Here is a 24,667-nt window from a genome sequence, read left to right on the forward strand (position 1 = left end):
ACTTCTGAACAGAAATGGATCCCTCCGATCACTGACATAACGGTGTATATTACTGAGATAGTGTCTGTGTGTGTGTTTACATGGCTGTATGTTCTAACTTGCTTCTCAATCAAAAACGCTCGATCACAGCAATCTTCACTAAAACGTGTGTGATCACCCGCCATGTCAGCACCCATCAGTCCACAATCTGCTGTCCCACATTCATACACTCCTGCCTCTAGCTCAAGCATTAGTCGTACAGACACACATGGCCCATCTCCCAACCCTCAGTCACAGCAGAAAGAGAGATCTTGCTGCCACATCCGCCAGCTGTCCTGGAAAACCAAAGCAGTCACAAAATCCAAGATGCAAGCCTTTTTTATTGAGTGTTTTTTTTTTTTGGTTCCTTAAAAATTTATATATATATATATATATATATATATATATATATATATATATATATATATATATATATATATATATATATATATATATATATAAAAAGAAAACAGGTGTGTGTGCATTCCTCAGCCACAAATAGGACGTGAGGTTAGCTTACAAAAGCTAGCATTTGGGTTGGCAGTGTTAGATCTCCGTCTGAATGCAGGAGTTTCGCACAGGGCTGGCTGCTTGCATCACGCCTTTGCCATGGTCTCTGTCTCCTGCGCTGGGCCCCAGCTCCGCCCTGCAAGTGGAGCTCATATTCTCCTCCACCATGTGACACAGAGGTCGCTCTGCACCTCCTGGGGTGAGGAGGGAGGAGACGGTGCCAGCCAGGGGGAGGGGCCCAGGGGTGGGGCAGTTCTCCAGGCGGTCATGCTCCACCTCAGGGAGGGGGCTGACCGGCACAGGAGTGGGCCGGGCCTGGGGCTCGTGAGTGCAGCAGTGCGGCCGGCAGGCGTCCAGGTCAGGGCAGCTGAACTCGGACATGTGGCTACAGTGGGAGTCAGTGACGGAGGGCAGGCTGCCGCTCAGGGACGGAGAGTCCAGCTCGCTGGAGTGGGTGCTCTGCTGCTCCAGGAGCTGCGCATCCATGTCCTCCTGGCTCTCGTTGATCTTGGTGCCACCGCTTTTCTTGCACATCTTGCCTTTGCTCTTCTTTCCAGATGAGGAGGTGGAGGGCTCTTTGACCCAGTGGGAAGAGCTGCACTTGCCCTCGTGGGGGCAGCTGGAGGGGCAGGGACCACCCCCCCGCCCCACTGTGCTACCATCTTCCACACTGCTGCTGCCACTGTGGTGGCGAAGTTTTCCAAGTTTGGACTCCACATCCACCTGAACGTCCATACTGCTGCCCTCTCTGCATTTTACACACACACACACACACACACACACACACAAACCCCTTTGGAAAATGTAGTACATCTCAACCCTCTGACAAGAAAACACATTTACCCAGTGAAACTATTCAGGGATTTTTTTTGGTTTTCTTTTGCACGTGTCTGGGCGAGGGCAGGTCTTTTCGTTGCCAACCTGTCCAGGGGCATGTAGGCATTAAGGATGGAGCCAGCCATGGCCTTGGTGCTGGCGCTGTCACTGATCGTCCCCAGGCTCACTGTGCCGGACTCTCCACTCAGACTGCAGCGTTCCTTCTGCACATCAGCCTGCACTTCCAACCTGGAAGAGAAAAATCACACACTAAACACCACTGCCAACACACTGCATACACAGATCATGCTTAATAGGACATTGCAGTGCTTTAAATACAACTCTACCCAGAGAGGAGTGACAGTCTTGATTGGCAATAGCTATAATCTGATCTTTTTTTGTGCAAAACTTGATTTAATGCATGGCTGTTTTTAAAATATTTTGCACTGCTCTGTGTTCAAATCACATTTGAGTTGTATCCAGTGTGGCTACAACTCAAACATTTTTCAACTTCTAGTTTAAAACGTAGATCATTTAGTCAGTTATTTTACAGACCATTATATTTGTATTATCTGCTCTAACACACTTGATTTAACTCCTCTTGTACTGATGAATCACTTCATGTCCTGTTCAAGTGCGTTACAAGAGAGAAAAATACGTAAACCACCAGTGCAGAAGGACATGGGCTAATGTGACCGCCAGCATACCCTACGCCCTGTGCCCCACTCTCCTGACCTGTTGAAGCAGCTGACCATGGCGCTTCCTGACAGACTGCCGGTGATGCTGGCTCCTGCAAGGGCCATGGTGCTGGCGTTCTCACTCAGGTTGTCCCTCATGGCACCGACCCGCTCCATGTGACACCCGCTGGCACTGAGGCTGCCCATCAGGCCGCCTACGCTGCCCTCGCCAATGCTTGGGTTGTGCCTAGTCTCTGCCACAGACGTCGTGTCTGTCCACAAAGGGAGAGTTAGCGCTTCCTTATCCACAGGCGCTGCACCATCAGTGGGCAGTAGTAGTTCAGTGGTTAAGGTACACTTGACTTGTAATCGGAAGGTTGCTGGTTCAAGCCCCACCACTGCCAAACTGCAATTGTAACCCTCACTTGCTCAAGTTGCTTTGGATAAAAGCGTCAGCTAAATGCCATAAATGTACAAAAATGAATACGCAGGCCATCGTGCTTGCAGAGGAGAGGTGATTATAGGGCTATGACAACTAATGTCCAATGAGAACATGGGACACCTTGTGATGTTAAATTGTAATGTCCAATCACTGTTTCAGTCTACATAAAAAGAGAAGATACAAAAACTGTGCCAGGTCCAGCAATTGAGCCAAAAAGAGAGAGAAAAATAAAAAAATTTAAAGGGAAACAAACCCCCACACAGTACAAAAAAAAGTTAGTGTTACACCTTGGGTGACAGGGTCTGGAACATATTTGTTCCAGACTGTTTTTTGTTCCTGGTACTACCAGTGCAAGGACAGGCTCAAGGAAAGTCTACAGCCATCAAACGAGCCACAGCAGCAGAAAAGTGTGGCCAAGAGAGGAAAGAAACCCACAATTGATGTTCTGTTAAAACCAAGCAAGCCACAAAGGAGAAAGGGAGACAGACAGAAGTGGAGCAGACAGACACAGGAGGCAGGAGTGTTTAGAGCAGACACGTTGCTCCGATTTCCTGCTCCTGATCCGGCTCAGTAAGGGCTCACCACAACTGTACATGCTTTTTTTATTTTACGGCAAAGGATTAAATAGTAACAGCGATGCAAAATAAGTGGGTGTGGTACTGGTCTGACCAAGCTAAACTTCTCAAGCAGGCTTCTTGTTCCGTAGTACATTTGGACTACAGTACAATGGACAAAACACAGCAGATGACAATCAACACAGCTCAGAAGCTGATGTAATGACTCAGGTAAAAGTTAATACAGGGTGTCACCAGGTCTGGGTGTAACAGAAGTCGAATTATTGATCTGGCACAGAGCACCTGATATTTAGAGAAGGGCTTTTCAGTGTGGGTTATATGATCAGAGGACTGAGTTTCAGCATCACATGCCCATACTGTGTTCATTGTGGTATATAAGGTCAGAGGGCTCTACTGCATCCCATGTAGGATATGGGGTCAAAGGCCAGGCCTGTAATGTAGCCAACATGGGATATGGGGTCAGAGGCGTGTGTGTGTGTGTGTGTCCATCCATCCCCCTCACCAGTTGCAGTTGCTCCATTGCCCACATTCATGTCGTTTTCGTCATCAAACTCAATGCGCACACCTTTCCCGTTGCCCGCGGACACACCACAGCCACCACTACGACACAGCGATATTGGCACCACGCCGTAGACATAGGCCAGCATGATGGGCACTCCAATACCTACACACACACAAAGTCAACATTCAGAGTTGAACAGGTGGTGGATTCATAAGACCACTGACTGTTATTTTTCTGAGCTAAGCTCGGTTAAGAAGCCAATCTAAATTGTACAGCCTGACCACAGCACAGCCCTGCTGTACGATTTGTAGACGAGGGTGGTCAAGCCAGCTTACCTACAGTCACAGCAGCTACTACTGGCGACACGATCACAGACAGCGTCACTCCACCTGCAATCACCAGGTTCCTCTTATGCTTTGAGATGTCCTTCCCTTCATAGCGATTGTGAATCTAAAGTAGTGGCCATAAGGAAAAATCAACAAAAACATTTAACCCCCCCCCCCCCCCCCAGCGTTGTCTTTCTCCCATTCATACACATACACACGTCGTATAATAGTGTTCTACCCCACACTGATGTGGCATTTGCATTCCTACTTTCACCAGACACTTATCTGACTTACAAACTATGTGGGCAGCAGACACTAAAATAAGCTGCACCACAGACGATTAAGCCATGCGAATTAATAAACAACATTAGCTTGGGAAATCGCTCAGTTGGTACTAAAAAGAAACTCCAGCAGTGACTAGTGAAGTAGTGAGCAGGGACCAGCTGTTTGGGTGGCCCAGCACCTGCCAATACAGCTCATGTCCCCAAATTGCATCATTGCATGCTGCCCAACAACACCGGGCACAGAACCAGGGTCAACACAACACAGAAAAAAAATATATATATTTAATCTCTCCACTGCATCACCCACTCACAGCTCAAACAGTAAGACACTCCTAAAACCCGCCTTTTTTGAGGAAGGCAAGAACATATCAGAACTATGTCCACAGCTTTGCATTTTTTGATAAATATGATATTTATCTATGATAAATATATAATATTTTGATATGATAAATCATAGCAAAAGAGAAAGAAAGACCATCAAAACGAAACATAGAAGAAAAAAGAAAAAGGTAGATGAGCACATCTGACTGACCCACAAGAAATCCGGAAACTTGTATCGAAACTTTGGGGCTGAGGCGAAAACTAACCACAGAAGGGAATTTCTGTTAAAATGCGTCATACAAAAAGAATCTGGAGTAACTAGATTTATTGGTCGCACAACTCCTTACCCTTAAATTTTCCAGAATGCTTAATTCCTTGTGTCTGCATGTCTAGTGGTTAATCTTAATCTGTAAATATATGAAATTGCTAAATTCTTAGTGCAACCCTGGTGTTGAAGTATTTAAAAATTTGTAAAAATATATCTGCCTTACAATCTACATAATATAAGTCCATTAACTTAATGTAGCTGGCCAAGTTAGGAATCATACTTAGGCCCAGTAAAAAACTGGTTTCCACCAAAATGTTTGCACCATTATGGATGTTTATTTAGACAGCAACGTGCGCAGTCATGACCGATCAGAAAAAAAAACTGGAATTTGCTACTCAACAAACTGGAACAAATATGCATCTTTCAAAAGCACCCAACTATAACCAAACAAAAATCTCCAAAATGTCACATGATCTGAATCAGCACGTGTGATGGCAAACAAACTGAACTTCTAGCGGTTTGCCCAGCTGACTGAACTGAAATGGAGTTCAGTGTAGGCAGTGTGTGGAACGGGCCGAACCTGGGATGAGGCACCCACCTTTCTACCCACGTACACAGGAATGCCAATTATCATGGCAGGGATGGCAATGCCAGCGATCAGTGCAATGCCAATCGGAGCACCCACCAGTGTGCCCAGCTGCCAGAGGATTTTCTTCTTCCTGCTCCAGGGTTTCTTGCCCCAAAAGGTGCACCCCGACGGGCTGTAGGAGGGGCAGGGTACCACGGCTCAGTCACTGCTCATCGGGTGAACACCTCACATCATTCACAGCTTCACCCTCAAATTCTCATCCACGCATCCAAAAACTTTGCTTTTCCTGTCACTTACAAATTAGCTAGTTCCCAAACCAGTAACGGGCATCAGGAATGTTAGGAGTGAAACAAAAATAAGTATGACTCTACTACATCAGGGATCCAGAATATAATTAATAGAGCTACTGTAATCAGTGTTGTAGTTCCTGTTACCCTTTAAAGCAATTATTAGCTATAATGTCAGTTTGGCCAATGAGTTCTTAAAATAGCTTACAGCAGCTTTAATCAAAACGCTATGTGACTGAGGGGTGCGGTGGCCGCTGACCTCAAGTAGTGCAGGTCTGAGATCTCCTTCATGCAAAGCCAGCAGAATTCACAGCCACACACAGCACAAGTCATGTGATTACAGCTCCCGTCGTTCATTTTGATGATGTAGGCCGCACAGCGCGGGCACGGCTTTATGTCGTCTGCTGGAAGTGTCACACACACACACAGACAGTTGTGTGTGTGTGTGTGCGTGTTACCTGCAGCCCCACTCTCCTGGCTGTAGCTGAGTGAGGGGTGTGTGTGTGTGTGTGTGTGTGTGTGTGTGTGTGTTACCTGCAGCCCCACTCTCCTGGCTGTAGCTGAGTGAGGAGGATCTGAAGGGCCGTAGCCGGAGGCTCTGGGCCCTCTGCTGTCTGGCTGTGTCACATGTCTGGTTGGGGTGCCACAGCTGCTTGCAGTGGTAACAGAACTCTGTCCCGCAGCCTTCTCGACCACACGTGATCTTTGGGCAGCTCGCACAGCCAAACGCTATAACTGCGTACCTGAGATGGTGGAGACACGCAGTCACAGTTGGTACTCATGTGAGACACAGCATGAGAAAAAAAAAAAAAGTGTTAGCATTACCGAAACCTGCCACTGAAAATGTGACAATTACTGGGAAAATTGTAAAATCTGAATTAGTAGTGAATGATATATCCTCCACCCCTTCTTTTACACATGTATTGTTCAAAATACTTTGGCTTAGGTTTGTGAAGGGTGCAATCCACAGTCTATGAGGAACTCTATATTTTTAATAGATATCCACCCAACACATGGACCTTGATGCTGTACTATAATTCACTTACACATTCTTTCCCTCTGATGACCTTGAGATATAGATTATATTGTGCGCGCACACACACACACACACACACACACTTTGTCTATGTGGGGATTCACACCCTGGTTGGGGTATATGATCAAATTTAAAATGTTTGAGTAAACAGTGACTGTGCACAGCAGGAATTTCAGTTCAATACCATGTTAAAATGTAAAACCTTTAAACAACTATGACAATGATGGATAAAAAGGAGAGCAGAGCTGAACTGCAGCAAGACAGACAAACAATGAGTTTGGCAAGTCAGAGACAAAGAAGCACACCATCACCACAGGTCTCTACTGGAGAGAAAACTTAATGCTACAATTCAGCAAAATGTGGAGTCCCAAGTCACACAGGACCATGCACACACAAAGTTTATGGAGGTTGGCACAACTGGTTAGCAAAGCTTTCAGCAAAATATTTACTGTTAAAATATCCTGTGTTCTAGAGCACCGTTTTAGCAAGCAAATTGACAATTGGGTTTATAAACAAACAAAAAATATAAATTCCTAACTCTGTAAAGTTAGTAATGAAGAGTGTAAGGGTGAGTTCACTGACCAAACAAATGGCAACATACTGAATGCACCATTACAGGGTAAGAAACATCAAATGATCCACTCATTCCCAGCATGGAAAAATGAGCTCACTGCTTTGCTAAGAGTTGGACAATGTTCACAAGCAACTGCTGTAATCAACATGGCTGAGGGAGACACTCAGGGGGGGAGGAGGAGGAGGACAGTGAAACTGGAGAGCACCTGGTTCTCAAAACATGCCAGCTTTGTGGTCTATTAATAACGCACTCGTTTTCTCCCCTTGCTTTTGTTCTTTTCTCTCTTAAAGACGCATGAAGTGGGAAACTGAGGCGTTCAGGTCCAACTCCACGCATGAGACTGAAGGGGAATCTACGCTAGCAGTTTATACGAGATGAGGATCGTGGGATGAAACACTGGAGGCTGCCTGATCACCGTTTCCAGTTGGCTCTGTGAGGTCATGGTGGCTGTAACTGAACACCTCTCCATACATTTTAATGAAGGCGGGCGGAGTCCCAGACCTCTGACAAATATGTTATTTATAAACATGGGAAAAAAAAAAAAAAAAAGAAACAGGCAAGCTTAATATTCATTTAATGTTTGCCATCACTTTACTGATAATCTAAAAGATCATTAAACCTGCATACAAAACCAAGAAAATTACAAATTCACTCAATATACCAAAAATTGCATGACTAGTGCGCTGTCTAGAACTAAACACAAGTCCATTAGTGTGAACTGAAATGTGAAATATCACCATACAGTCCCTCCTGCACACGGCCTGCAACATCATTAATATTTGATTGTATTATGGCTTCAGTGCCAAGAGCACAGGATTGACGTGCACACGCTCACACCCCTCTGCTGTTCCCAGCAGGAAGATGCATATCGGCAGGGCGTCCAGAACTCCACATGGTTCCTAACCACACCCGCTGTGCGCAGTCAGGCTGAGGTGGGAGGAGAGGCCCAGAGGAACACAGCGGAGCCTGAGACAGAGGGAGAAACAGTGGGAGCTGACAAGGAGACAAGCCCCAACAAACCTGGAGATGTGCTGAACAGGGACCAGAGGGTTTAGAGAAGAATCAACACCACTAATCTGGCACACCAATCATAACAAATTAAACATCAGAGTCTGCTCTCAAAGCTTTGGTGCATGTTCTGTTGGCTTGTACAAGTTAGAACAGTTTACTTTAAAACAAGCTAACAATAGCAATAAAGCAAAACAGGATATGTACAGAGCTCAAGAAAGGAGCAGCTGTAATGGGAGGATTATTTGAAATTGTATATGCAACAGTGTATTTGCGTTCAGAATAGTGCATGTTAACACGCCATCATACCCAGCACAAGATAATAATCTGAAGAATGTTGCTTATTGTAAAAACCAGCTGAGCAACTACTTGTGCGTGATACTCCTCAGATTCTCTCATTTTCTGTGACATGAAGAGAAGGTTGAAATAAATTAGGTTGAAATAAATTAGTGTGGTGTTTTTCTTCTTTTTTTATTATATGTGTTGGGGTGCCCCTTATGCCAGCCTGTGTGTGCAGCACAGTGCAGATTTCGCCAAGTCGTAGCAGCAGCTGTGCAGAGGCATGAAGTGTGTCACTCTGTGGTCATTCTAATCAATGCACGTAAGGGGCCAAGAGCTGCACAAGAGTTGTCTACACGCTGACTAACAACAGGACTCGTACTGGCTCAAGCACAAGAGTCAAATACAATGGCGCATTACATCCGGATGTGCGGCACTCACACATGGGCGCGCTTCACGTTGAGTAATGAGGACAACTGTGAGATTTCAATAGGTCACCCAGATATGCTCTGCTCACAGGCTTCAGTCTAATAAATGCCAAGAGTTTTAGATCACCACATCCTTACCACTAGATAACACTGCTCCAGAACTGCCCTGCATGCTGGGTACTAAAGCCAGCATTTAAAAAACAAACAAAGGCATTGTCAGCAAGTGACCCTTGAAAACCAGGCTCATTTCTTTGGCTCTGCACCAGGACGCTACCATAATTCTCTGAACCCAACAGCAGTAGGCAGACAGCCTAAACACGCTCAGGCAGTGGTGTATCACAGTCTGGTCAGAGTCGGGTACCAGAACCTATTTTTACATCTATATATTGTGATCCTCTCCACTCATGCTAACAAAAGAAAAAAGGACAAGAAACACCAGGGCAGTGAATGGCAGGTTAAATCATCATCATCATCATCATCATCATCATCATCATCATCATCATCAGGACTGTGAAGTCAAATTATTCTGTGGATTGTGTTCAAATCATTTTATTATTTAAAAAAGGAACTGATCAATTAACTGATCCAATTGTTTTACATACAATGACTTAAATTCTCTTAGGATTTGTTTTTTCAAAGAATTGTTTCTTTAGGTCAAAAACATAAAATTACAGTAATTGAAGAGGCTATTGTTAAATAAATGTATAGCATAGAGAGAGGAACCCCAGCAGAATTTGGGTGTGAAGTGGTATGGGCATTTTTCACACTAAACAAAGTTCAATATTAATGGGATATACATTTGACTATTATATACTAAGTGAAAATCTTATCAGGATATAATCCCAATACAAGACGCATGACACAACAAAGTATTGCCTGGCTCTGAGTGTAGGGCTTGCTCTCTTCCTATGTGCTCATCTGTTTTGTGGTGACGTCTGGGAGGGAGTTTGAAAAAATCCTGTGATTAGATCCTCTGTGTCAGAGAGGAAGTGCCTGTTAGCCCACGCACCCTACCGAGCAGGCAGCCATCCAGGACCGGGCTTGATAGCTGACAGTTTAAAAGGTTAAAAATATGTTATAGCAACAGGTTCCTACTACAATTACAATGACGTGCAAAAGGTTGCACCCTGATTTGAGCACCACACCTAAAGTTGGCTGAGCAACGTCTTCTGCATCCTGTGTGCCATCTCACGACTCCAACAGACCATTATCACAGAGGGATTGGATCAAAAGTGGTCAATATGTGCACCAAATATTATCGTTTGGTTGGCTCATGTTTCTAGTATCTCAACTGCATTGTGACAAGATTTTATCTACTTCCCTTTACATTAGTGTAGTCAAATGTACCTGAATAGCCAGATTGAGAGCAGACTGCTTCTTAGGATGGAAAACACAAATCTGCTCATATCACCTGACAATTAACTTCATGTTGTTTCTCTTTTCTCATGTGATATGTAAACCCATGATGGACGCTTCGAAAATTGCACTTTTATATGGAGTTTTAAAATTCCTCCAAGTTAGAATCGTTTCCTGCACAGTTTTCTGCACTCCTGCAGTTACTTCATGTGATATGGAAGGGTTTTGGTTATCAGTTGTAGCTCGGGAGATGAATGGGACTAAACTTGTGTTAACATTAATCTTAAACGGGTCTCAGATCACCTGCAGTGGATCGAGTGATTTTAAATGCATCTCAGGTGTGTTTAAATGCATCTCAGGACTTTCCCTAACCAGACACAATACTGATTCTCAAGATGCATGAAAGGACCAATTGTAAAAAGGGCCAATGAGACAAACAGTGATCTGATCACTCCAGGCATTTTTGTCTGTTGCAATGCTGTATTTTTTTGAACTCCGTGTGCATGGGTGTGTTGCACTGGTTTTATCTGTAAAAATTTTCCCTTAGGGGGTAGGTGTGGATGCATGGTGTAACATGTAAAATCTTCCCTTGGGGAGTGCGTGTGTGTGCGCATGCATCTAACCCGCAGTCCGGGGCAGGGCACCAGCGGCAGTCTGGGTCGGCCACAAGCCAGCGGCGGAGCATGAACTCCTCGTACTTCTCCATGAGTGCGCGATCTCCCAGGATCATGCGGATGTCATGGGGGTTGAAGCGCTCGGAACACTCGGGACAGCTGATGTTCACCCTGCTCTCCGAGATCTCGATGCGCAGATACTGCCGCAGGCAGTCAGCACACGAGCGGTGGTGGCAGGTCATGATGTCAGGGAAGCGGTCACGGGCGTGCCGCAGCAGACACAAGGGGCACTCCAGCAGCTCAGAGGAGGAGGAGCAAGAGGTGGAGCCTGAGGGAGTAGAGGAAGCAGCCATGCCAGGGGCAGAGAAAGAGGAGGAGCGATCGTGCTGCTGAACCTCTGAGTGCACGCTCTCCACGCTGGCGATGCCGTCCACGCCGCTGGTCAGGGTGCGGGACTTGCGGGACTTGGGGTCCCCACGTCGGCGACGGAACAGCGAGCGCAACGAGAGGCGCCTCTTTTTGGGCGTCTTCCGCACCGTGGGTAGGCTGATGGAGGAGGTGGCAGAGGGCAGGTCCCTCTCAGAGCCCTGGGCGTGTTGCTGCAGACTCATCTCGGCAGAGCACAGGGGAGCAGCTACAGGGAGGCCCGGAAAAGAGGAGGAGTGAGAGGGAGGGGATAGAGGGGGAGGTGGGGGCAGGGTGTTACGGCATGGTACCGAGCCCTCCAAGAGCCGCCCCCCTGGGCCGACTGGCTCAAGCTGGCCCACACACGACACCTCAAAGGCACCTGACGGGCTCTCGACAGGGTCTGTGGAGGAACACAGGTAGAATAATATTGGTTAATACAAGAGGCAAATTTTGGGTGATACCTGTAAAGTCCATGGATTTTACATAACTGAGTGCAGTGTTGAGCAAGCTACTTTAATTAGGTTAGCTAAATTAATTATATGTTAACCTACAATAAATGCAGCTCAAAAAAAAAACAAAAAAAAAACCACACACAAACCTATCCTGTTGAGAAATATAGCCAAGAAAACATGGCAAATGACTTGTCAAAAGTTTAGCTTTAAAAAAAAAAAAAAAGCTAAACTTTTGACAAGTCATTTGCCATGTTTTCTTGGCTATATTTCTCAACAGGATAGGTTTGTGTGGTTTTTTTTTTTTTTTTAAAGGTTGTTTTCTCTTTGGTCTAAACAGCAATAACAACCATGAGTCATGCGTCACATTTCCAACATGCATTAAGAAAGTGAAATGTGGCATTCATCAACCCATAGATTTAAATATAGTGGCTGTCACCTACCAACTTGCTGTTGTGAAATATTTGTTAAATTAATAGCTTGTCTAATTGTAGTGACACTACTGGAATGGACCGAGTACCATGTTGAGGAAATGGAGAGAATCAAAAAACAGAATTCCAGTCAGCCCAGTATAGCTGAACACATGACACTTTCACGATTTATCAGCTACGATTCACTGCATTCTGCACCAAGGGCAGGCGGCAGTCAGTGACCCAGTGCCTAATACTGACAGTCAAGCACCTAAAGGCTTACTGGTCTTGGAGGTCACATATTGCTGCCATTACTCCAATACAGACTATAGAGACCTGGGCAGGGAGCCATACCCGAAAAATAACCACTTGGGTTTTACTCACTCACACACGAAAAGCCGTATCGCCAGTCATATACTGCTGACACAATCACTGTCAAGCAAGGCTACGTTATAAAATGCAGAAATGTAGTGATGCATCCCAGAATGTCCTGACAGCACTGGGGCAAGTAGAAACTGCAGAGGCAAAGTAATATTGGTAATACGCACATGCATAATTGGGATTTATAATCCAATTATGGTAGCTCAGTGGTTAAGGAACTTGAACTGGCAACCTTCTGATCACTAGTCAAGTCCCACAACTGCCAAGTTGCCATTGTTGATGCCCTGAAGAAGACCTTTAACCCTCAATTTCTCAAGTTATGTTCAGTCAGAATAGTAAGTCGCTTTGTATAAAAGCATCAGGTAAATGTAAATAAATACAAAACTTCACAGTAGTTGAAAGTTAAAGCTATTTGTAGGCTGGCAGATGTTAAACATGGGTACAAATACAAATTTATACAATTTCCTCTCTTTTGGAATGAAGAAACAGACCAAAGCCAATCCAGGATGGACTTCTGTCTGCCTCCCCCCAGCCCCAACTACAGGGACATGTTCCAGGAAATTTCCAAAGACAAAATGAGGAAAAAAAGATTAGCATAATGAAAGGCACACTGCCAATCGGGTCTTGCATCAACTGCACACATGCACACCCTTCCCAGCCACACTCCGACTCTCATGGTCTGGAAATGCAAGCAGGCTGCTGCTCAAAGCAAACAAAATTCCTGAGTTGGGGCATTTCAAGAGCAAAGGAAGAAACGAAACCCTCATCTCCTGCTGCGGAGATGCTCCTCAAGATTTTCCTTAAGTTTCCAAACAGATCACAGGCCCACAGGACAAATAAAGAAACATACAAGTTCCCATCTTTTATGTCCAACAGGCTGGATTTGTTAAGCCACGGTCAGGCTTTAACTCCAGTGGCTGTGGTTTCTCTTGGCATATGCCGGAGTGGTTACAACTGACTCAGGTCAGTTAGTGCTTTCTGTATGCTACTCTTGTCTGTATAACATTAGTACGTTTACCCTCACATGATCTCCATTAACCAGGAAAGACAAAGGCTACTTAAACAGTTATGCTGATAGAATACAGTTTTAGAGCTTTGCATTGCAAAGCTTTACCATTGCTTCTGAATAAGTCACACATCTATGCAATTATTCGGTTAAAAAAATAAACATTTCAATACCACTAATGTTTGCTGCATTTGAAGGCAATTCTTCAAACAGAATAATCTAAGAACATGAAAAACAACATCTTAAAGCTCAGAAGCAGGTTCAGAGTACAGACAAATACACTCAGTTTTCTTTGTTTGCCCAATGTTGTACAGCATTATACACAACTGAAAAGTTACAAAATCTAACACACCTATTGTGTGCACATTTGTAAATGTATAAAAGGTCACATATCTGCAAAATAAACAGAAAAACACAAACCCCCAACAAACATTTTTTGTAGCCACATTATGTGCGCGTGCGAGATGACATGATGCATTGAGTCGATAATGACACCACCCCCAGATGCAACCTTAACGAATGCATGACTATTGTTAACTATGGTGGTGGTGAAATATGTTAAAAACGAGAAGGGTTTGCCATTCTCAAATTGCTTAGCAAAAGAAACTCTACCATTAATTTAAAAATGTTAGAAAGCAGCCAACATAAGCAAGAAGGCTTCTGCCAAAGTATGTCAACATCAGAAAGTGATCAACTATTATTAAGCATTTCTTTAGCCAGGGTTTTCACATTGAGATTAAAATCTTTCATACAAAAAGAGCCCTGGCCAAGTCAGCAGTACATGAAGGAAGACAATTAAAAGAACAAAAGGAAGGATGAGGGGCCACCTATTAATAAAGAAATAAAATAGCTCAATTTGACACTTAAATGCTGCCTTACCATATTTATGATGCAGAACTGGGACTTTAATTGAATACATGTCTTAGAAAATAAATTGCAGTCTTATTTGTTAATGAAAGTACAAATATGAAAAGTACAGCAAATGTGAAGGAAGCTGGCCAATTATGGGTTTTTACATCAAAATAACCCAATCCATTTGTCCTGAAAGAGGTATTTTCATAAAGTTCACAGCAATTAACTGAATTATTTTAATGAATGTTAATGCCGCAATGTTAAATTGTGGCAGAATCAAATGTGTGTATAGTTGTTTAAGGCATGCCTGTATAAAACATCACCAGTCTATAAATCAGTATAAAAGGTAGAATAAAGTAGTTTCTTTGCGTGCTGAGTCAAACATGCAAGATTAAATTTGAGCATTTTTGTAAAAATGTTAGCTTCATTATGAACATCCCACATTACAAGCCAGCAAACCTAGAATGTTAACCTAAACACCATTTTCAGTAAAGCCTATACCTACATTATTCAAAACAGCCATTCTTGGCTGTAATCTGCCCATACCACTAGAGACTTTCCTAATTACGTGATTAACTGTAGAACAGGCCACTAGGTGCCTACTGCTGACTTCAAAGTTCATCACTGTGGAAACTACAAACATAACTAGCTGACTTCCTGTAGCTACTGCTCAGATAAGCAGATTTATTTAAAAAAAAATTATATAATTTTTTTAAAAAGTCAGGGAACAAAAAATGTTTGCTAGTGTCAATACATGCTTACTAGCTAGTGTTAGCTAGCATAGAAGATCAACTTGTATAACTGTAGTAGTTAATGCTAGCTAAGTAAACATCATAAAATGTCAAGCACGTACCAACAAATACACACGCACATACCAACACCCCTAACGTTTCATCAGATAGCCCTACTTAGCCAGTGTATTTTTTTTAAACAAAAGCACCTTAAGCAAAGTGCACAAACACACAAAATGATGGTACTTGCAGAGGTTTGCTAAAATACCATTAAGAGATTCAAATACAGGCTACTGCGAGCTGAACGTAGAACGAGCGTTCATGGAAGTAACTAACTGACATAAAAGGTGAAGTAAATATATACAGTCAGTTTTTATATAGGAACAAATGCCTGCATGCCACAGTACACCAACATTTAACTTATTGCAAAAATATTTTAACACGAAGGAGACCACAACTTCAGCTAACCTACCTCTTATCTCTGCAACCATCCCAAAAGGGTCCAAAGGTGGACTAGCAGACATCACTAAATTGGTACTACCTGAAACATCAGATAGATTGAACTGCGGCTAGCTAGACTCAATCCATTACTAAATGAAAATTCCTCTTCTATGCCATATTAAACAAGCTCTTATATAAAAGGAGCAGACAATACAGTTGAGCAAATCTTTCCCATTATATTAGTAAAGACTCATATGGACGGCTTCCCCGCGTTCTCCTCTTCTCAGGGAACAGAGCAGACTGATACCCGCATTCAATCTCCCTTCAATGCATTCATTCATTCCTCTGACTAAAGGTCAGATGCATCTTGACAAGAACTGGGTCTCCAGTGCAGCGCCTATGATGAAATCAGCCCATCTCAGCATGCAGGCATCACAACCAAAGCTGCAAACCCTTGAAATAAACGAACAACAAACAGATAAGGACAGGAACAGATGACTGCTCTGCATTATGTTCAACAGACACGCGAAGGAGATAACAGGCTCTCCCGCCAGTGTCGAGCGCTCTCCACGAAGCACGCTCCTGGCCAGCACTTTAGCTTGGCAGCATGACCTTGCCAGACACACCAGCACTCTCACACTAGCAAGGCCTCCCTGGGTGAGGCCTGCAATCAGACAGACACATGCAGTCATGCTCTGCATTTTCTGAGGGGCTACAGGAACATGGGCTGTGCTAGATGATGATGCAAATATGATGGGGAGGAAAAAGAGGAGTGCCAAGATGGAAACTGGAAAAGTCCTGTGCTACTGAGTGTACGTCTGTACATAGCTGTTCCAGTACTTGCATAAACACCTCATACTGTTCCAATTACAGATACCTGTAAATACTTGTACAGTACACACTACAGAAAATGCAGACATTCCTACTGGACAAGCTGAGAAACGGGTGAACCTACACAACTGAAAGGCAGATTTGCTACCTGTAAATCTCATCGGTACTTCTATGTAGGGTTAGCTGGCTCTAGAGGAGAAGCCATCATTGTTTGAAATCACTATGGTAAATCATTTCATCCCTCTACACCTTAAAAATTACATCAGAAGTTTGTGTATACACTGTTAAAAGTTCACACTTGCCACAAACTTCATTACTCGACAAACAAGTGATTGTTGCTTGAGGAAAACTGCTCACTTTCTCAGGAGTATTGAGAATACACCTCCATACACCCACCCAGGTTTGCCCTTGAGCAGTGTGAATAAAGCAGGCGTAGAATGCTAAAGCATTTCCTGCAACACTGAATGTACTTTCAGACCTTTAGCTGGACAGAAGAGAGCAGACCCACCCCCACCACCCCAAAGTGCACTACTCGTGGAGCTCTCTGTTGACTAATCTGAGTAGTCTGCGCCTGCCAAGCCAAAAGGGGAAACAAGACCATCCAGCCTCCAAATCTGTCAAGGGAACAGCTCATTTTTTCTTATTTTGATAAAATGTAATCCAGCACCATCTTAATTTAACCAGAAAAGAACACAGGCTACTTAAGACAATGATATCCATGCTATGAAACAAAGCTAATGAAGCAAGACTGGCACTGGCTAACCACATTTGAGGTTGATCATGTGGCTAGGTGTCCAGACTAGTGGCTCAAAGCACAGATTCCTCGTCCAGAAATCAGAGGCTGAATATTGAGACAAGTAACAAGTGCTTAAAGCAATGCAGTACTAATGTTCAAATCCAACTGTGTACAATATCTATACCCAAAATTTCAGCCCAAGGATCTTTGAGTAGGAGTTACCAGCATTTGATATATGGTTCACATTAAGAAAAGAAAAGGGAAACACACACCACAAACATACTTGTCTTACAACAATCAAGTCAAAAAAAAGAAACAGCACCTGGGAAATTAAATCTGCATGAACTCAGGCCCACATACCAGGAGCATAAAAACATGCACATAACTCACATTTTTGTTAATTTCAATTGAACATTTTTACAAAATAAAAGTCCAAACAAGCATTGCCTTTTATATGGTTGTGTCTACTCATTAAAGATATGTAACCAAACAAAACCACACCAAACACCTTGAAAACATTTTTTATAGCTTCCAGAGTTCTCTCAAAGGTGAATGTCATCAAAACTGCATAGTTGTACATGTTCATCAGCACAACATATGGAAATGCAAACCAAAAAGGCAACTAAATGTTTTCACACAATATTTCATACTTCAGAGAGCAAGTATGTAGCTTCTCACTTATCTACATGTACACTGAAACCAAACGACCTCAGAAAATGGTGTGCAACATCCTCCGTTTATTTTCCATACACAACAGCCAATAAGTTTCCGAAAGCTGTAATATTGTTGGTTTGCCAGTATAGACAGACTGTGACAACACGGTAACTCTTTACTCAGAAAGCACTAAGAGAATAGATGGCCTTGTGAACACTCTAAATATATGTTCAATACCTTGGTATGTGATGCTCATTTCAGCATTCATTTGAATAAACTTACACTTTGTTAATTTTGAAAAACTACCCTAAACGTCAGCCTTATGAACTAGTCTTTCACTTCTCAAGTTGAACCAGAAGTATGTATGTAGTTGTTAAGACTGTTGAGCTTTCCTTGTGGTAGTGTTCACTGTGCTGTACCTACAGATATGCAATAACAGGCAATATGATCATGCAGTCATTCACACTCATGCTGGCTGTACCTGCTAGGGGTCAGACAAGTGGAGATATGGCCACAAAGATATTTTAATAATGCACTTTCACCAATAGCAGGATCAGATTAGTGCGGAATCATGTCAATAAACTCAGCCGTCATATTGCACAAGCACCCAGCAGCACTCTTAAGACATCCTCACACTGAAGAGGGTGAGCACCTGAGATCAGTTAGGTTAAAGAATAACCAGGGACACTCGAGTGAAGCACAGATCACAGCAGAATACCCAAAGGAGCACCAACATGAAGAAAGGCCCTTGTTCAAATATTGCATGCCAGGTGCTTGGGGTCAGTGCTCCAATTCTCAACCTGCCTGGTTGGGATAGCTTGTGTCAGTTCTCTGGGAATGTCATGTTCGTGCTAGGACACATCCAGGGAACGCTCCACTGGGAAATGGCAAAAATATTAGGGGCGCCACGAGGAATCAATGTTATTGACTAAAGTCAACAACCAAATAAGCTGATGACGAACTGAACCGTGGATTAGTTGGTGACATCATGGGGTGTTTTTCATGCTGACTCAGAAAGCTGCTGACTGGAGTGAACAGCAGCACAATATCAACAACACTGCGGAAGCATTTCACTATAACTCGGCCCAAAAGATTGGAAACTGCAACAATTTGCAAAGATTACCTTACCTGGCATAGGAGCATATCAGTTATGCTGGAGCATCTGAAGAGGAGGCACGTTGGCTCTGTGGATGACGACTCGTCTCTGTAAATTAGCTAGCTAGTTTGCCAATGCTAATGATAAAGATTCATGACAGTAAGTTAGTTATATAACTAATTTTATCATTAATAGTTTTATCATCCAGAGAACAAGTGTACCTCAGTATTGCTTGACATTATGAGCTGTATACACACGCGCCTCCCTCTCTCCCTCCCTCTCTCTCTCCCTCTCTCTCTCTACCAGTAATAAGATCTCTGTTCGCAATGCAGTAGCAGTGGGAGTACTGTATATACCCTAAATTTACAATATTAAATGTTCATGGTGACATTTATGGCTGGAAAATGTTTTCTAAAAGATGTGCTCTCAGCATCAACACCCCAGAGAATTTGATGCTTTCTAAGTCACTATAAATTCCACATCCCCTGTGTGGCATGTGTGCCCAGTGTTGCAATCAAGTGATTTATGGGTTTGTTTGATTTTGCTCGAATCTGACTCTTGAAAAAAAGCTACAACCCTAATAACTCATGCCACCATTTATCATTAAACTGGAAATATAGAAGTGAAACATACTTAAAACATTTCAATAAGCAACAGAGAATTCAAGAATCATAAACAAATATGGCTTGAGTGTAGATTTCTTAAATGGCATAGCTGAGGCCCTGCCAAATGTCTTTAAACATCAAATGCAGCCTGAAGAGTAGCTGCAACAGCTGTGTGGTTGTCTCATTTCTGTCTTTGCCCTCATGTATTACTGGAAATTTAGATGGATGGTTTGGTTTACTTAATTAAAGGAAAACTGCTGCAGTATAGTTCACTGCGCTACTTTGTTTTTCTTTGGTTTAAATTTTCAGATAAAACTGATATTGGAATTTATTTACTTTTTGTATAAGTAGGAAAGTTAATGAATTTTTGAAAGAAGCATTCATCTTTAATTGTTAGTTAGCACAATCTTAAAACACATACCTAAAGCTGATAGCTAAAAGGATCCTTTGAGCAATTGCACGACCCATAAACCAAATAGTCCACTTGTCGAACCAAACAGTTGATAGATTATTCAGCCTTTACTTTTAGCCCTAGTTACTGTTGAACACTGGCTGGGATGAAGACCACTTCAAAAAGGCACTGTTTTTTCCTAATTCATCTACTCAACTACTCAGCATCGTCTCACCGGAGTATTTTCTCTTTCACCCAATAATACACTATTCTCCCTTTTTAACTGCTACGTTCTGTTGGCAAATGTTTATGGCCAGTACAATATCCACAATTGAGGTTCATGAATGTACATAAGCCTTGAACTGAAATGTGAACCGCAAAACAAACTGACAAGTTCAGAAGCAGGCTGCAATGGTCTAATCATGCATTACAAAGCAGTTTGCTTTTCGGCCAAGAGTTCGATGACCCTGTTTCTGAAACCCTATCAGCACGACCTTCCGTTGACCAGCAGTGTACATCAGTTCAGTAGAGCAGCACACACTGTATTGGACTTGATCTAAACTCAAACATTTTTTGGTCATAGCAGTTGGCCACCGGGGAGACCACAGCCTTGGACAGAGCACTCAGAACAGCTGCATCTCTGAGTCAACAAAACAATGCCATATAATGTGCGTGTACACAGACAGAGTGTCAATACATATTCAGAAAAGGTTATATTTTCAAATATTGGCTTAATGACCTTATAAAAAACAGAGTACAAGTTTCAAAAGGAAACACCGAATCTTTTCGCCATATCATTTTTTAAATATACTAAAATATTTGTGTTTCTTATGAATGCAGTCTCCCAAGTTCATGTTTTAAACATTTTTGCAATACATTGATAAATGAAACCCACTGATCTCAATTTGTGTGAAACACTCTGATGTTTCCATATATATGCAAGATGTCCCTGGTCAGGTAATTTCATTATAATTTAATCACCAATAAGGCCTTGGAGAGCCAGAAGTGGCATTTTAAAAAATGGAACGTTATTGTAATGTTGACCAATCGTAGGTAAACATCGGATGACAATTCTCTTCTCAGCCTTGGCATAAAGTGCTCACTTCTCACTACAGGAAAAAAAAAACAAAACAAAACAAAAAAACCTCAAGACTTTGATTAAGATCACAAAGCTCTGTGTGTATGTGCATGTGTGGGCAGGGGGGTCCTTATAACTAACTACATTTTCCATGCTTTATACTCAGGCAGATATGGCAAATTAAATTTGTTTGTTTATGGTATACTTAGTTACCAAAAAAAGTATGATTCTCAGGGTTCAAACCATGGTAGTCTGCAATCCTGATAGTTTATGAGTTAGACCTCAGCAGCTAGGGCTTCTTAGAACATGAAAACATCTGAAAGTATTATAAGATAAATCCTCATCAATTCATATCGTTTGTTATGTTGTCCCTACTGAAATGACATCATGGTTCCTTAGAACAGGAAATGGACACACAATCAACAATCAGGCGCACTGCCACACTCATTGCTACCCAACAGAAAATAAGCTGTTTCCATACAGGCTTTAAAACAAATACTGATTCGTTCCTTCACCAGTTCGTGAGACTGCCAAGAAAACAGAATCTCTAGAAGTTAATAACTTTCACTTAGGACAGCTGGCAAATTTACAATTGCTACTAAAACACAAATCTCACCCACTCACTTAAATGTTAACCGAGTGAACAGGATATAAAAAATTAACCAATTTGCGCATCGAATAGTTTAGCTTTTTTGAAACACTCCCTGACTAGATCAAACTAAATAAAAACAGCTTTTCTCTGCTATATCGCGACCATGAACTTACTGACTATCAGAAAACGAAAAGATGAAATCACGCATTAACAACCAAACTTTACACTGGGATTCAAACATTGTTTAAAAGAGGGCTTTTTTTCTAAATCCAGCAAACTGAAATTAGCAAATGTCATAAGAACCCTAAACATTATCCACATCATCATCATCATCATCATCATCATCATCATCTACATCGGTAACTTAAAAAACAGTTAACACAGCCAACCACCGTTTCTACAAATCATCATTTATGACATTTGCTATAAATATACTAGCTAACACATTAACAGCAGTTACAAAGTTAGCTAACCTCACTAACAGCGATCCCCCAGCGACCACAGATTAACGACTTCAGTCGAAGCCAACAACGCAATTAAACTGTGGTGTTAAGAATGTATTCATATCACTGCAAGCAGGCGTGAAATTGTCAATGTTTTACACTGTACCGAAACGAAACTACCAAACCAAAAGCAACTACGCTAGCCAGCTCGCCAGGTTAGCTGTACTCCGAGTGAACAAGCAGAGCCGAGCTAAGATAGCTGGGCCTACTGGACAAACCAGCCACCGTTGCCCATAAACACCAAATACCCAGACAACTGGCCATCTCTGTTGGTTAATTAGCGACTAGCGAACACTTTCAGGAAGCAGCAATTAAATCAAAACGGGTTGACTCAGTTTGACACTCCATGGAGGATTCTTTGTGAAGTGCAATGTTTTCTGTCTTTTACTGCTTTGTTTGACGCTACCTAACGACGTTCGGCTAGCTTAGCCATACTCGAAGTTATGAGAATAGCTGGGCTAACGCGAAAAAGGGGGGAAAACGAAAATATTTCTTTGCCGGAGAAGCCTTACCTTTAGAGCTACCCACGAAACAGCATTTCATTCCAAACCACGCAAATAAAATCGACGCCAACCGAGGTTTGAGTGAATAACGAGACTGCTTTCACAGTTGTGGAAACTTGGGTCGAGTCAACAACTGCCCGTCCCGTGGCCTCCTCGCGCTGACTCACGCGCCACTCCGACTCCCCTTTTTCATGAAACGTTCCAGCGCGATCTCGCGAGAGGTGTCCTTAAAAGGGCACGGCTCCTAAACAGACTGAGATCACAACTGCGACAGCTTAAAGTTTGTTTATTTTCCTGCCTCATAGGCTATCGAATGACTAGAACGTTAACTCTGTTTTCTAATTATAACGTGAGCTTAGTTAATGCGGAATCTACACTTAACTGTGTAGATAAATATACACATTCCATGTTGTTGATAAATTGATTTAGTTTCATCTATCACATTTCATAAAATATCTCACGTTTTTCTAAATATGACATACATGATCCACAATTTGACTTAATTTACACATATATAGAATCGCTTTAAATATCTTCATAATTAATTTACACATCTATAAATGTGAATCATAGCCTAATATGGAAATTATCACCATAATTCCAAACCTGAAATTTAAGTGCACAATGAAGCAGCATGTATATTTTTTAAATGATTTACGGAGGTTGGCTGTGGCTTTTCACCAAAGTTGTTATAGTTTTGTGATTTTAAATTATTTAAATTTTGTTTATGATTTGCTTATCATTTGCAGAAACACTGCTGTTTTCTTTCTGCATACATTTAATAGCAGCACTTATTGACTTGAAGTTTTAATCGCTCTTCATCTGTCTTGTCTGACTGCACCCTAAAGCTTATGTGGTTTTGTCTTTAGGTTTGATTTTTGGAAGGCTTTGAAAGGTTTGTCAGTTATTTTTATCATTGCCACTCAGACTTTTCTTAGAACTGCACAGTTGCACCGTACTGTGTGCATGTGCACTGCCTTTGATCTCCACGCTGCACATCATACCCAACCCTGTTCCAGGAGCACCTTTCTCCTTGAGAGTTTAACCCTAACCTATCACACCTATCAGATGGCCTCGAGAGAGAGGACCTTCATTTCACAGTCCCTGTGGTGTGATCACACTGTGGGCTGTACTTCTATTTTACCATAAATCTACTGCCCTGCGATTAGGCCTTTACTTCCAGTGTAAGAAAATGAAAGAATGAAAAAAAAAGAGAGGAAATCAAACATGGTACATACATGACAGGGAGAATGTGCCAAGCACCAGTGCACAGCTCTACCTGCATGTTCCTGTATTTACATAACATTCATACCTGACATACCTGGCAGGGGTGTTTCAGTGGAAACAGGAGTCTAAAAAACATTCCAACGGGAAGGTCCACAATCAGCTGTAAAGCGAGTGGCCTCTCTGTCTAGGACCACATACAAACTTTCAGTAGTCCAGCACATTTAGGATGGACATTTTTGTTTTGTTTCGAGTGTCAGGAGAGAGATTATTTCTCATGGCATGCAGAGGTCACTGGGGCCTATTGTAATGGCAGTGCTGTTCAGTTGCTGCGCAATCAGTATGAATGAGGGGCTGTGTGGGCTCAACAGTGTAACTCTAATCTGCTGTTGGGGATTGTATAACAGAACACTAGCCCCAGCAATCGATTTTTTTTTTCTTTTTAAAGGAAGGGAGAAGAACTGGTGAGCATAATGCAACCATCTCCCATTTCTTTACTGTTTTTTCAGGTAATCACATGTGCTTCAGTTTTCACTCCTGTAAAGTCATTGGTTCCTTCCTGATGTCAGAAGGAGGGGGCAGGGCAAAAAGTGATTAGGTATTTATCCTTAAAGATCATTTCTAGCTATGGTCATCTGGGCAGGGTGTAAACAAGGAATGACTCAGCCTGGTTTTACATCCTACAATCCAGCATAGAGTGACAGGGATTCCCTCTCTACACTCGAGCTGAAGTGAATCTTTTGTGTTCAGTCAACATTTTAAACATAACTAGACTCAGTGTTGATACCAGTCACTGTGAGGTGCACAAGACATTAGGAGATGATGAAGACTTAGGTACAAGGTATGATCAGACTGGAAGGTAATAA

The 24,667-nt window shown here is 42.5% G+C and overlaps 1 protein-coding gene and 1 long non-coding RNA gene across 4 annotated transcripts; one reads left to right on the plus strand and one right to left on the minus strand.

The window, feature by feature from the left end:
- Positions 1 to 472: 472 nt before the first annotated feature.
- rnf19a (ring finger protein 19A, RBR E3 ubiquitin protein ligase) lies at positions 473 to 22,765 on the minus strand. 3 transcript variants are annotated; one of them, XM_027022885.2, is made up of 10 exons: positions 22,587 to 22,765; positions 10,920 to 11,718; positions 6,150 to 6,358; positions 5,875 to 6,016; positions 5,338 to 5,500; positions 3,876 to 3,990; positions 3,541 to 3,702; positions 2,080 to 2,293; positions 1,450 to 1,593; positions 473 to 1,276 (listed from the first exon to the last, which is right to left on the minus strand). In XM_027022885.2, the coding sequence occupies exons 1-10, from the start codon at positions 22,615 to 22,617 to the stop codon at positions 565 to 567; spliced, it is 2,691 nt and encodes an 896-aa protein (XP_026878686.2). In that variant the 5' UTR covers positions 22,618 to 22,765; the 3' UTR covers positions 473 to 564. The 3 variants fall into 3 exon arrangements, with proteins under 3 accessions (XP_026878686.2, XP_026878687.2, XP_026878685.2); XM_027022886.2 differs by having other exon boundaries at positions 5,425 to 5,500; positions 5,875 to 6,019; XM_027022884.2 differs by having other exon boundaries at positions 5,875 to 6,019.
- Positions 22,766 to 22,815: 50 nt separating this feature from the next.
- LOC113585419 lies at positions 22,816 to 24,393 on the plus strand. Its single transcript, XR_003411506.2, has 3 exons — positions 22,816 to 22,857; positions 23,447 to 23,472; positions 24,311 to 24,393. It is a non-coding gene; the product is annotated as an uncharacterized LOC113585419 (long non-coding RNA).
- Positions 24,394 to 24,667: the final 274 nt, after the last annotated feature.

Source organism: Electrophorus electricus, chromosome 8, assembly GCF_013358815.1.
Source record: "Electrophorus electricus isolate fEleEle1 chromosome 8, fEleEle1.pri, whole genome shotgun sequence".
In the NCBI taxonomy this organism is placed as follows: Eukaryota; Metazoa; Chordata; class Actinopteri; order Gymnotiformes; family Gymnotidae; genus Electrophorus; species Electrophorus electricus.

Excerpts from the sequence above, each read along its gene's own strand:
- rnf19a (XM_027022884.2), bottom strand. The coding sequence starts at position 22,617 with ATGAAATGCTGTTTCGTGGGTAGCTCTAAAG. Across the intron at positions 3,991-5,337 it reads CTGTGTACGTGGGTAGAAAG|ATTCACAATCGCTATGAAGG; the intron begins GTGGGTGCCTCA and ends CCACTACTTTAG. Across the intron at positions 1,594-2,079 it reads ATGGTCAGCTGCTTCAACAG|GTTGGAAGTGCAGGCTGATG; the intron begins GTCAGGAGAGTG and ends TTTCTCTTCCAG.